The sequence below is a fragment of the Gopherus evgoodei genome, chromosome 2 (genome assembly GCF_007399415.2).
Source record: "Gopherus evgoodei ecotype Sinaloan lineage chromosome 2, rGopEvg1_v1.p, whole genome shotgun sequence".
Lineage (NCBI taxonomy): Eukaryota > Metazoa > Chordata > Testudines > Testudinidae > Gopherus > Gopherus evgoodei.
Window position 1 is genome coordinate 102265071 of NC_044323.1, and position 12875 is coordinate 102277945.

The 12875-nt window shown below is 40.0% G+C and overlaps 1 protein-coding gene across 2 annotated transcripts in view; it reads left to right on the forward strand.

Moving 5' to 3' along the window:
- Positions 1-12875, forward strand: part of ADCY1 (adenylate cyclase 1) — a 380070-nt gene that overhangs the window by 323316 nt on the left and 43879 nt on the right. For both annotated transcript variants that reach the window (XM_030551445.1, XM_030551444.1), the window contains exons 8-10: positions 847-1002; positions 4259-4453; positions 6814-6911. In XM_030551445.1, the coding sequence (XP_030407305.1) occupies positions 847-1002; positions 4259-4453; positions 6814-6911 (449 nt within the window). The remainder of the gene's footprint in view (positions 1-846; positions 1003-4258; positions 4454-6813; positions 6912-12875) is intronic.

Below are 12875 nucleotides of genomic sequence, written 5' to 3' on the forward strand. Positions count from 1 at the left end.
AGATCCTCCTTCACAGATGACACATGCCAGAAGCATAAATAATCCATGCAGAGGAGGTTGCATGGCTCCTGAGAATAGATCAGGGGGTTCTAGCTGTGGTTCTAATCTAAGACCAGCACATAAACATATCTTACATTCCATCAAAGTCAATGGGTGTTAAACACAGGCTTAAAAGTTAAGCAAGTGCTTTTTCTGAATTCGGGTCCTCTGTGCTGAAAGAAATGGACCCATAAACATCAACCCCAGAATTCCGCTCCATGGCTCGATGTCCCCAGTTTTGAAGAAGCAAGATGGGTATAATAGTTGGGTCCCCCAGCTCCCCACTTGATCATGGTTCCATGGATTCATGCGTGTATCCTGGAACCAGAACTCTAGTTGCTAAAATAGGATAGTGAAGGTAAGTAGAACATGACAGGAATGTTCTAAAAAGAAAAGGAATGAACAGAAAAGCTCACTCATGCTTATACTTCTTACGTGCTACTTTTATTTTCACGGAAAAAATGGTTATTAAGTCAAATGAACATAAAGTAAAAGAAGAAATACAAATAATGCCTCTCTTCTACATCAGTCACTAATGGGTCTTAGTACTCATAGTTTCTATAGAAACTCAATTTTGAAATATTAGTTATATTGTGCTTAAAGATAATGTTAAACATATTCTATATACTAGATATAAAAAGGAGAAGTATTCTACCCCTAAGAAAATATGGTGTGTACCAAAATACATTATTTGATCGCAATATTTTCATGCTTATTCTGATCATTGGATGAGATATGTGTATGTATGTATGTCTATATGTATGTAAACCTGTGTGTATCTTTTTCATATTTTTAATTGCCTGACAGATATTTCCAGGACTGATTCTCTCAGACATAAAGCCTGCCAAAAGAATGAAGTTCAAAACAGTCTGCTACCTGCTGGTCCAGCTCATGCATTGTCGTAAGATGTTCAAAGCTGAGATACCTTTCTCCAATGTCATGACATGTGAGGATGATGATAAGGTAATTAATAAGGATTCACTGAGGTCTTTGAATGTGTGCGTTTAAAATGTACATTGCTCTGTGTTGTCTCACAAACCAAACCAAAACAGGTTGTTACTACATAAGTGCTATCAATGTAAAAAACCCTTGTCTAGAAAAAAATTCCCCATCATTGCTAATATGGTTTTTGCTCACTAAGTAATAGCAGCTTTAATCCTGAGGTGCCCAGGTGCCTTATCTGACCATTTCAAGCACCATGTAAATTAGAGCATAGTAAATTGACTTGGCTATTGAAAAGGCAAATGGCACCAGGCATCCTGTATGTGCTAGGGATCCTAGTGTTCCCATTAGTGCTGGAGCTGAACTGCTAGCAATGATGAGAAACTTTTGCAGAATTTCCCCAGTATAGACAAAGCTTAAGTGTAGGAGATCTCAGGTGCAGAGCCCCCATATATGTGCGTACACACACATCTCACAAGTGGCAACCATCTGGGACTTGTCCTTCAGAAAAGAGTCCCTGAGGCCATTGCAGAAATTTCAGAAAGCTGTTTCGCAAATCCCTGGAATCCTCCACAGTTTTCAGCTGATAGCACCGTACATGCAGTAGCATACAGAAAGTTAGTAGATTTGTATGCCTATACATTTCTATATGAAAATGTGAATGGTAACCATGAATCATAAAGCTTGGTGTTGAAACCAAAAGATTGGAAGAGTTGTCAGATCATTTATTTTGCCAGTAGGTGGCAGTGTTACATAGTTTGCTGCTTGAATGTCAACTGCGGTAGAACAGGAAGTTCATTCATTGGGATTTGAACTATGTCTTGGACTATCTCTGATATAAACAAGATACATTTTGAGAAACTTCAAATCTGCCTTTCTGGCAGTATAAGAACTTTCCTGTTTGTGAAAATGTTGTTTCTCCCAGTACTGACAGAAACACAAAAATTAAAAAAGCAGCGCTTTTTGGTTTAAATCTCAAATCTCTTATTGCAGACTTTATTTACCATTTATAGGAATAGCATGTAACTCACATATGACATCATAGCTCTGAATTAAGTGTTTTAAATGCTCTTTGAGTATTTTGAAAAATCTGTTTATTCTATAAAAGTTATGTGGCAATTTAGTCTTTTTCGTGTGTGTGTGTAGTGCATGTATACATAGTACACATACAAAACCTATAGTATGTTAGGGAACTGGCTTAAATTTCCCAAAGTCAGAACATTCAAAGTCACTGCTATAATGTTATCTTTAACTTACCTAGTGGTGTGTCAAGTGTTTGCAACTCATATGGGACTCTTATCTCAGGAAACATGATGTAACAGGTTAATCTATACAAACCAACCTGCTCTCCAAGCTTCCTTCAGAGATCATTATTCCTTAAATCATGAAAGCCATATACAGCTCAAAAGTCTTTGAAGCTGGCCCAGTATTATCTGTGTCTGTGCTACAATAAAGTTTAAAAAAATCTCTCTGACAAAATAGTTTACCTTGCAAAAACTTGAGACATCATGAAAGTCTGTAACATGAAAAAAGAAGTAAAGTGCATGTTAGAAAATAAATGAAAAAGTAGTTATATGTGCACAGTAGCTGATTTTATGGGCTAATAGCTCACTCCATTTTAATTCTCTTCAACTCGAACAAAACCTAGGTCACTTAATTGAAAAAACAGCATGCAAAATTTAGTTTAGAAAGCAAAACAATTAGGCACCAAAATATAAGCATCTGAAATCGTTAGTAATCTATTTGTGTGTGTTAACTGGAATTTTAAGTACGTTAACATAATGGCCCTTCAGATTGCATGCTTATTCAATGTATTAAACTCAAAAGGCAAAACTCAAGCAAGTATTTTAGCTGTGTGCGAAGCATTTAGCACCGATACTATAGTGTAAATATGAGAACAAGAAAACAGAGAGAGAACTGAAAAGATATTTTAGCTATGCTTCAGAGTCTCTTCTAGTATTTATCAGGGGCCACTCCTGAACCAAGCCACTGGTCTGTAGTATTTCCTGACTGATCACTAGCTTCATATATCTACTTTACAGGGAAGTCTGCTTATGTATGTTAGCCAACTAGCTGCTGACCTGTGTATGTTTGTGTGTTGTGTTTCATTTTGATTTTAAGAAGAGCTGCCACTCCTGTTTCACACACAGTAAGAAAGGAAACATCTACTCATTCTGCATATGTTTAGTTTGTCCCCTGAGTTGTGACTTTGAAAGGGGATTGTAAAATCTCAAAGATATTTTCTAGGTATATAACCTTTTAAAAAGTGGGCTATTAAACATTGACAGCACTGCACTGAGATCTTGTAACAAGTTTCTAATAGTGACAGCAAAGATTCTTCTTATTATGTCCTAGGTGGTAGACATCTGGGGTTTTTCCCAAGCTTATTAGTCATAACCTAATGCATTAAATGGCCTTCCCTGACATGTGCAAATGTTTCATGAAAGAAATATGTTTCTGACTATGTAGAAACAGGTTGAGCCCTTCTGTATAGGCATGACAGGGGCACAGCCAGGCCAAACTTGAGTGGTGCTGTCATCCCATGCATTGGGTCACAATGCCTGGAGCAGGGAGCCAGGCCCAGGCTTGCAGGATAGCAGCCACAGGAGTGAGTAACATAAGAGAAATGGTAACAGAGGAAATATAATTATAAGGGAATCCCTTCATTAGCCCTATATTTATGGCTGAAGTTGTGGTGTAAAATTATTCAGTCTTATGCTGTGGATGTGAAGAAGGTAAAGAAAAATTGCTTTGAAATACTATCCCATCCATGTCATCCTGAACCGCAGAACTGTTCAGAGGCATGGACAATCTAGGTTAATTTGGGTTGTCTCCACTAAGCCACAGAATTGAGTTTTTCTCATTTGTGATCTATTTTCTTGGTACTTCACTAATCAAGTCACCCTGATCTGGGATGAGCTGGCTTTCTCCACAGTGGCAGAGTAGAGTGCTGTCAAGGACAATATGTAGAGGGATTTTTTTAAGGATGAGGAGTGAAATCGTGGTCCCACTGAAGTCAATGGGAGTTTTGCCATGGAATTTAATGGGGCCAGGATTTTACCAGAGAAATTGTAACTAATTTGTAATTAGACTGTAACTTGACAGGGGCAAGGACTATGTCTTTTCATGTATTTGTCTACAAATTATATTTACTTAGCTGAAAAGATTACTGATGCTGACTGGGGACTTGGCAATACAAATGATGAGACATTTTCAGTCACGGATAATGTCATTGCAATGAATAGCTGTTATCCTCTTGTTTTCTTTTCTGCTGCAGAGGAGAGCATTAAGAACAGCCTCTGAAAAACTCAGGAATCGTTCCTCTTTTTCTACGAATGTGGTACACACCACCCCAGGAACTCGAGTAAACAGATACATCAGCCGTTTGATAGAGGCCCGGCAAACTGAGTCCGAGATGGCTGACTTGAATTTCATTACCCTCAAGTATAAACAAATTGAACGTGAGCATAAAGTAAGTGAGAATTTTAATAAGTTCACTGACCAAAGATAATTGGACAGATGGACTTGCACCTTCTTAGACAAGGTCCAAATTTTGCTCATTATCTTTAAACAATATTACAAGGCCTGACTCCTCACTCCTGCAGAAATCAACAGGATGGGGCCAAAGAGGAGAAAATCCCAGTGATGATTCCTTTGTGGATTTCCTCTCCTGTCATTGCATTGGGAGCATGGAGATTGTATTTCCTGCCCTGCGTAATAGGCTGCAGGGTCCATATGTAGGGACATATGCGGGGAGCTCAGAATCCATGCAGAGGCACTTGTCTCCACAGGTTCTGTGGTTCCTTATAGTAGCTTACCCTGTGTAAAAAAGCCAAATTATCTTTTCTGGAGAATTTCTGTAAAGCTGGAGCCAGGAGTTGATGTTCCTCTCTCCAGAAGAGGGGAGAGTCACATGCAGAAGCTTCCCTCTGCTCATGGAGCTGTAGGGGATCTCATGTTAGGATTATAGCCTTGTGTTCTCTAGGCCAAACTGTGATCTGATGTCATGTATGTGGATATAAATCTGATGTAACTCCACTGATTTTATTGTAATTATCCTGAGATGAGATCAGAATAACTCACATGGTTATTTTTTTCTTTTAAGTGAAGGAAGGCACAAGTGGTCTGATTTTAGACTAGTGTAGTAGTAGACCTTCCCCCCACACACACACACCAGATGTAAGCCACACAGTCAAGGGTACATTGTCACCTCTGATCAATGTCCCACACACAATACTGAATTTTTACCCATTCACATTCATTTCAAGATGCCACAAATTAATCATTTAATTTTCATTGTTTAAAAAGCAAACAAGCCCTTCCTGTATAGTTATAAAAAAAAGGGTGAGGTTTACCAATGAAAATGGAACAGCTCTTTTTTGGGGTAAAAGTATATGGAATCTTGTGAAAATATATGTTTAGAGCTTTGAAAAAAGACATTTTGTTTAGCTAGTGATTTTGTGTGGTTTACAGCAGAAAGCATCTGCAAAGCCGCCCTAAAGAAGGAGCCAAGGATTCCACTGGAGAGAAGGGAATCCTCGGGTCCTGTAAAGCCAGTTTAGCCAGCTCTGTGCCTCCCACTCCCTCGCTGTAGTGTCTACTCCTTCTACATGGAAAAGACAGGAGATGGGGCAGAGGGCAGTATGGACAACAAAAATCCATAGAAAGAGCTTCAAAGGTCTATTAATTTCGGTAGAAGAAAAAAAAAAGCAATAGTTTGTAAATTCTATAACCTGGAACTTTTGGGGGCTAAACCTCAGGAGATGAGCCCTGCCCCTAAGAATTCCACAGAAGACAACCTCTGAGCTGTTTGTGAAGTGCATTATAGCAGGGCTGTCACCTATGCACTTTCAAAGTGCACTTACATCTTACAGGCTCACAGGGTTTGAGCATGTGGGACCTAGGCTCAGCCTCTGCACACTTTACAATGGTGCACATGCAGTCTTACGTAGCTGCACACTTTCTAAGCTTATCACCACATACCAATCTCAGTTACACTGGTGTAAATCCTGAATAACTCTGAGTGAAACAAGTTCAGGTTTGTGCTGGTGAAACTGAGATAGGAATCTGGCACTTAATGAGAAAACATCTTCTTTACCTGTGCAGCATACTGTTTTCTCAGAGTATTAGAGGGGTAGCAGTAAAAAGCAACAAAGAGTTCTGAGTCACCTTATAGACCAACAGACGTATTGGAGCATAAGCTTTTGTGGGTGAATACCCACTTCATCAGATGCATGTCATCACAAAAGCTAATGCTCCATATGTCTGTTAGTCTATAAGGTGCCACAGAACTCTTTGTTATTGTTTTCTCAGAGTCATGCCTTGGTTACACCAAAACCAATGATTCACTCACATCTCTCAATAAGAGGTATTTCCATGCCACAAATCAGTGTTCTTCCCTCAGCTGTTTCAGTCAAAGGGCTGTTTGATTTTTCTTAATAATGGGAAAAGTGTATTTTTCCTCCCCCTTCTGCCACAAAGTAACTGAACTCTTTTTGCTCAATCTTTCAAAAAACCAATTCACCTCTGGGCTGAGATCAAAGCTGAATAATTGCAGACTGAAAGGTGAACGGTTGGGAAAGATATGGGGTACAGAAACAGGAGGTGAGAAAGGAAAGTGTCATGCAGCCTTAACTACATCAGATACTGAATAATAACATTTAAAAATATTTTCTGGGTCTGAATTAAAACATGTTTGTTCCTGAGTTTGTAAATATGTGGAAAGATAGCAGCACACTCTGGTTTTAAACCATAGTTGTTCCTAATTTAGAGTCAGAAGGTATGGTATAGATGCCTCACTAATTGTCTTTGTGCATCTCTTCTCATTCACAGTACCACCAGCTTCAGGATGAATACTTCACCAGTGCTGTAGTTCTTTCGCTAATTCTAGCTGCCTTATTTGGCTTTGTCTACCTTCTAATAATCCCACAGTAAGTATCTCCCGCTATTTAAATTCAAAGCACAGCATTTTCAAGGATCTTGTACATTGATTCAAACATTAGCTGCTCTGGAGCGAGAACTGAAGCGCATACTATTAGATCCTGTAACTCAGCAGGGAAAATGAGACCCCCAAACAACAAAAGGCATTTCAAGGGATATTTTGAAAGTATACAGACAAAGTTGGTAAATTTAGAATTCAGTGGTAAAACAATAAATCCAAATTCCAGCCTTGTCCCTTCCACCTGTCTACAAAATCACCATATAATTATTTTTAGCTGGCTTGTTTCAAAACAAATGCTTCAGTGCTCATCTTTGGGGGTTTTTCACATTGTCAGCATCCTACCTCTGATGCTCAACCCCTTTAATAACGAACAAGTAAAGTATGCATGCAGAAGAAGAATACAGTGGAAACTGGCGAAATGGGACATTGCTTAGTAATTTGCACACACAAAATGTTGATCTCTCCCCAATTCTCAGCAAAGGTTTACTAGCATAGCAGCACTGTAGTAAGGTCTCATATTACTAATACTTTTAAATTTTAGAATATTTACTAGTTTTCTATGAAGTCTTATCATAAGTATTTAAAAATAAGCTGCACTTGAGAAATAAGAGAGCCAGGAATATTTTGTGATGCAGTATCCTGTCTTTTGATTGTACGTTGCTTATTGGCTAATTCATATAATTCAGTAATTTGCACTGAGTCTCTTGAATTGATTCTAACCAGTAAAGAAGCAGACATTAGAGTTAAGTTTCCAAGGGGTTATTATAATCAGCAAGTGGGGAGAATTATTAAAAAAAATGTTTTTGACAATATCCTTTTTAGGGTGGGATCGTAAGAAGCAATCAATATTAGGCTAACTCTGTTCCCATCCAAGTCATTAGGATTTTGATGTGAATAGAGGAAGGCCATGGCTGAAAATCCCACTGTTACAGAGTGGCTGACCCCTGCAATTGAAGTAGGTCAAGTGCCCCTCTGCAAAAGCAAGTATTCCCAATTGGGCCAATTAAGGGGTGTCATAAACAGATAGTTAAGGGTTAATGTCTCTTACACCTGGAAAGAAGTACCTGAAACACCTGACCAGAGGACCAGTCAGGAAACCAGACTTTTTCAGATCTGGGTGGAGGGAAGTTGGTGTGTGAGTCCTTTGTTCTTTGGTCTTCTGCCTGTCTCTCCCTCGGCTATGGAAGGATTTCTGTTTCCTGCTTTCTAATCTTCTGTTTCCAAGTTGTAAGTACAAATATAGTAAGGCAGTAAGGTTTCTATTGTTTTTCTTTTGTATTTACATGGGTATAGTTGCTGGAGTGCTTTGAATTGTATTCTTTTTGAATAAGGCTGTTTATTCATATTTCTTTTAAGCAATTGACCCTGTATTTGTCACCTTAATACAGAGAGACCATTTTTAATGTATTTTTCTTTCTTTTTACATAAAGCTTTCTTTTTAAGACCTGTTGGAGTTTTTCTTTAGTGGGGAACTCCAGGGAATTGAGTCTGTGCTCACCAGGGAATTGGTGGGAGGAAGAAGTCAGGGGGAAATCTGTGTGTGTTAGATTTACTAGCCTGACTTTGCATTCCCTCTGGGTGAAGGGGGAAGAGAGATTAGCTCTCGGTACTTCTGTTTTCCAAGGCTGGAAACGGGGAGGGTGGAATCCCTCTGTTTAGATTCACGGAGCTTGTTTCTGTGTATCTCTCCAGGAACACCTGGAGAGGGGAAGAGAAAAGGTTTATTTCCCTTTGTTGTGAGACTCAAGGGATTTGGGTCTTGGGGTCCCCAGGGAAGGTTTGGGGGGACCAGAGTGCCCCAAAACACTCTAATTTTTTGGGTGGTGGCAACTTTACCAGGTCCAAGCTGGTAACTAAGCTTGGAGGTTTTCATGCTAACCTCCATATTTTGGACGCTAAGGTCCAAATCTGGGAGTAGGTTCTGGTAAGGGGGCAGGGCTGCATCTGAGGTTCTAAATGGTTAGAGGGAGTTCCAGTGAAAGGATGGTTGTGGGAACAGAACGAGAGAGAGAGAGAGAGAGAGCGAGAGCGCAAGCAAGCTAGCTAGCTGCAGGAAGCAGGAGTGGCAGGACCGCCAGAGTCCCCTGAGAGGGAAGGCAATGAGAGCCTGAGACATGACCAGTGATCTGAGAAACTGAGCTTTTGGCTGGTTAAGTTTGGACAATAAAATCTTGCCTAAAAGAGACCGTGGGTGTGAGTGAGCCATTAGCAAGCTGGGGAGAAACACTTCCTTATGACACCCACTCTTAATTCAGTGATTCCTTACTAAATTTTCCTGATAGTTTAAACTAAATTGTAGTTTAATAAGGTTCTGTAATATGAAAGTTTGAGGCAGGTTGAAATAATAATAATACTTTAAAGAGTTATCACATCTTTCATCTGAGGATTTCAAAGCCAATTACAAAAATCAAGGAATTAACCCTCAAAAGGCCTCCCTGAAGTAGATAAAACATAGTTAGGAATTGCTTCACTTACCGTCAAGGTAAAGCCCAGCAGAAGCATATAGTTCAGGACAGGAAGTGGAAAAGTACAGCAGATGCAGTTGAAACTTGAGAATGAACTTAAGGTGACAAAAAATATAGGGAATTGGAAATATAGGAAATAGACTCTTATAAAAAGAGGCGTAGTTATTTAGTGACCATCTGGTCAGGTTTTCAGGTTAACATCTAATCTGACAGACCACCAGCTGATCAGCACGACTGAACACCATGCTGTTGCACTAGTTATTTATTGATTTAGAAAAGTTGCACTTCCCAAGTAACTAGTACTACTCTGCAGGATCCACAGGAGGGGTTCTTGGACAATGTTTCTTCTGAGTACCTTTGAAGGTTGTGACAAAATCACAGCCCACATTCCAAAACTTTGAAAAAGCAAATTCTTGCTAGGAAAGCCCTGATCTCCCTTGCCCACAACACTTTTGACTTGGAAGTGCTATTTAAATTGCCAAAAGCCGCATGTGATGACGAAAGAGTTTCTGGTCAGTAGAGACAAAGACAGGCAGGAAGCATGTAGGTCATGTTATTGCAACAGAAGTGAAAATATTACAAAGCAACAAAAAACTTGATGACTCTTAATGGGAGAAATATTCCCAGAGGGAACATGCAATAACAACAACTAAATCCTTCACATTATTTCCCCGTGTTAAAAGCCAGACTCCAGTCAGTCATTGCATGAGAACATAAAGAGGAAGGAGCCTTTGCTCACTGTGCTGTCTGTTAAAGGTTTGTGACATTCCCCAGGGTACAATCTGGACTCTTGGGCAGCTGTGCCCCCTCAGTTCTTGCTCTCACACAGCCTCCAGCATATAAATTTACCCCCAGTTATACTACAAGAATGCTTCAATCAGCCAGCCTGCCACCCTTGAAATATATAGCAGAGCGACACCAGCAATTCCCAATCCCTGACTTTCCCCCAGAAATGTGCGTCTTGTACTGCCCAGCACAGTACAAGCTCATATAAAGTCTGTCTTTTCATTAATAGAAATTAATATGCACAAACCTTGTTATCTCAAATGGAGTTTCCCCAACACTTCAATCCAAACACACACTGGCTTAGATAAAAACAATAAACGAGTTTATTAACTACAAAAGATAGATTTTATGTGATTACAAGTAATGAGGCATAAAAACATAGACTTTATGTGATTACAAGTAATGAGGCATAAAAACAGATTTTATGTGGTTACAAGTAATGAGGCATAAAAGTCAGAATTTGGTTACAAAAAAATAGAAGTAAAACACAACACAAACGTAAGAATGAATTCAAAGCGACAGATATCTGTTACCACATGTTCTAGCAGTTTTACTGGCTGAATCTTTCAGCCAGGATCACTCCTTGGTCCAGTGATGCTTCTTTTGTCTTTCAGACATTGTCGATGCCTTGAGTAGAGATGAAGGGAGAGAGGTGATCTGAGGAGTTTGTTCTCCTTTCTTATAGCATTTCTCTTCTTTGAGAATCATCTTCAGCTGGGCTTCAGCCAACAGCAAATTTGTGAGACAGGAACTTCCGGCTGTTTTTTCTTTGCCAACCTGTAAATTTATCGCTCACACCCTTTTTCTTGCCAAAGAATGGCCACTTAACCTGGTGACAGTCCATTTGATTTTGATTAATACCCAACTGAGATGTTAGTTTGCCGTTTGTACCTAAGGAACTGTTTTGTGTCTGCTTTTCTAAACTTTGAACATGTCTTATACTGTAGAATTTAATAACTTTACATACTGTGTTGCCACTCACATTTTACCAGGACAGTAATGTTCAGCAGACTGAGTTTTCAAATGATACCTCACAAGGCATACTTGTACCAAATTTATCATAGTCTTGTGGAAAGGGTAAACATAGGGATACAGACCATCACAAGGCTCTGTCACTTTCACAGTCCTTGTGATCAACTAAGCTAAAGGACTGCACAGACCAAGTAGTACTTGCCTCGCCAAAAGGATTGGGGGAAAGTTAGGCCATGATCCTGTCTACCGACGCTGGCCAACTATGGAGGAGACTGTACGCTTCACCACCTTCTGGGGTGATGCAGCAGATGCGCCCCTCCCAGCTAAGGTGGTATGAGGCTGTACCATACACAAGCCAGTGCCTTAAAAGCATGGTAGCACCTACTTTCTACTATTATTATTAATATCTATATTGCAGCAGCACCTACAGGCCAGCCAGATCATGGATGTCACAGTTCAGGGCAACTGTACCTGTGTTCCCTTTCCATGGTCCAGCAAGGGCACCCACTCTTAGGCTTCTGGGTCATTAGCCATCATCTGTTTTGGATGAAGATATGCGTATCTCGCTTGCTCCTGATTGGAGTGTTTCCAGGCTGCACAGTGCCCTGCCTACACTGTGAATTCCCCAGAAAGTCAGAATGCTTCAGCAGGCCTGCTTTGCCTTCTCCTCAGAGGCCATAACCAGCATAATTACCCATAGTTAAGTTACTACACAGCTCTTTCTAAACAAGCACATTTATTGTTAAGGTAAAAGCATTAAAGAGAAAACATATTACAAACAATAAAATAACATACCCACATGCTAATAAGCTTACCAGAGTTCACCCCAACTCCAGCATAGGCTCTCACAGGTAAACAGTTCTTTTAACCCCCTACTGTTTTTTCTGTGGTTACATGTTTAGAACATGTTTTCCTCACAACAAAAATACCCCATGAATACGTCAAGTCCTTCCAACACTTCCCAGGAATGATTGGGGCCTCCCTTGGACAGAAGGTTCTGTCCATTTGCTGGATCGGAAAGCAGATCATGAGTCAGTGTAAACTCAGGCTATTTATCCAAAAGTCTTTTCTGACTGTGTTGGTCTCTAGAAAATCTAGTGAATGTGAGCCTCTCCTGGTGGTGGTACCTCTTGAAAGCTGTTACAGCCTGAGTGAGTCTGCCTAATCCCCTCCCTACCCACTTCTTAGTTTCTGGAGGGTGGTGGTTCCCCCCTCCATGGAAATACTTATAATATCTGGCCCACAATGATGCATAAACTTAAGATCCCCCAAAGATATATTGCAGGAAAAGGCCATATCTGTCACAATGGACACATTGTGCCAGGCTCTGTACATTCTGCCATTCCTGTCCTAAAGAACATTCCCCCAGGTAGAGTCTCTCACAATTTTAAAAAAATGTCTCAGTACTACTGCAGGACTTCTCTAAATTTTAAATCAGGGATATTTATTGGGATCATATAGTGACTTGTAAAAATTCCACTGTAAAGCAGTCACTCACTTCTTCCACTATTGGATTCTAAACCCATATTAGAACAAGAACTTTTTAGTGGTGACAATAAGGAGCACAGACATAGACACAATGGCTCATAAAAAGGTTACACAATTTATATGCTCCCTCAGTCCTGGGGCTTACCAGGGGCCAATTAGCACACCTGCATGTATGGTGTAATTTGTGGCTGGCTAGCCACATACCCAAGCGACTAGTCCAGCAGCCAAGGATCCTCAAGGTG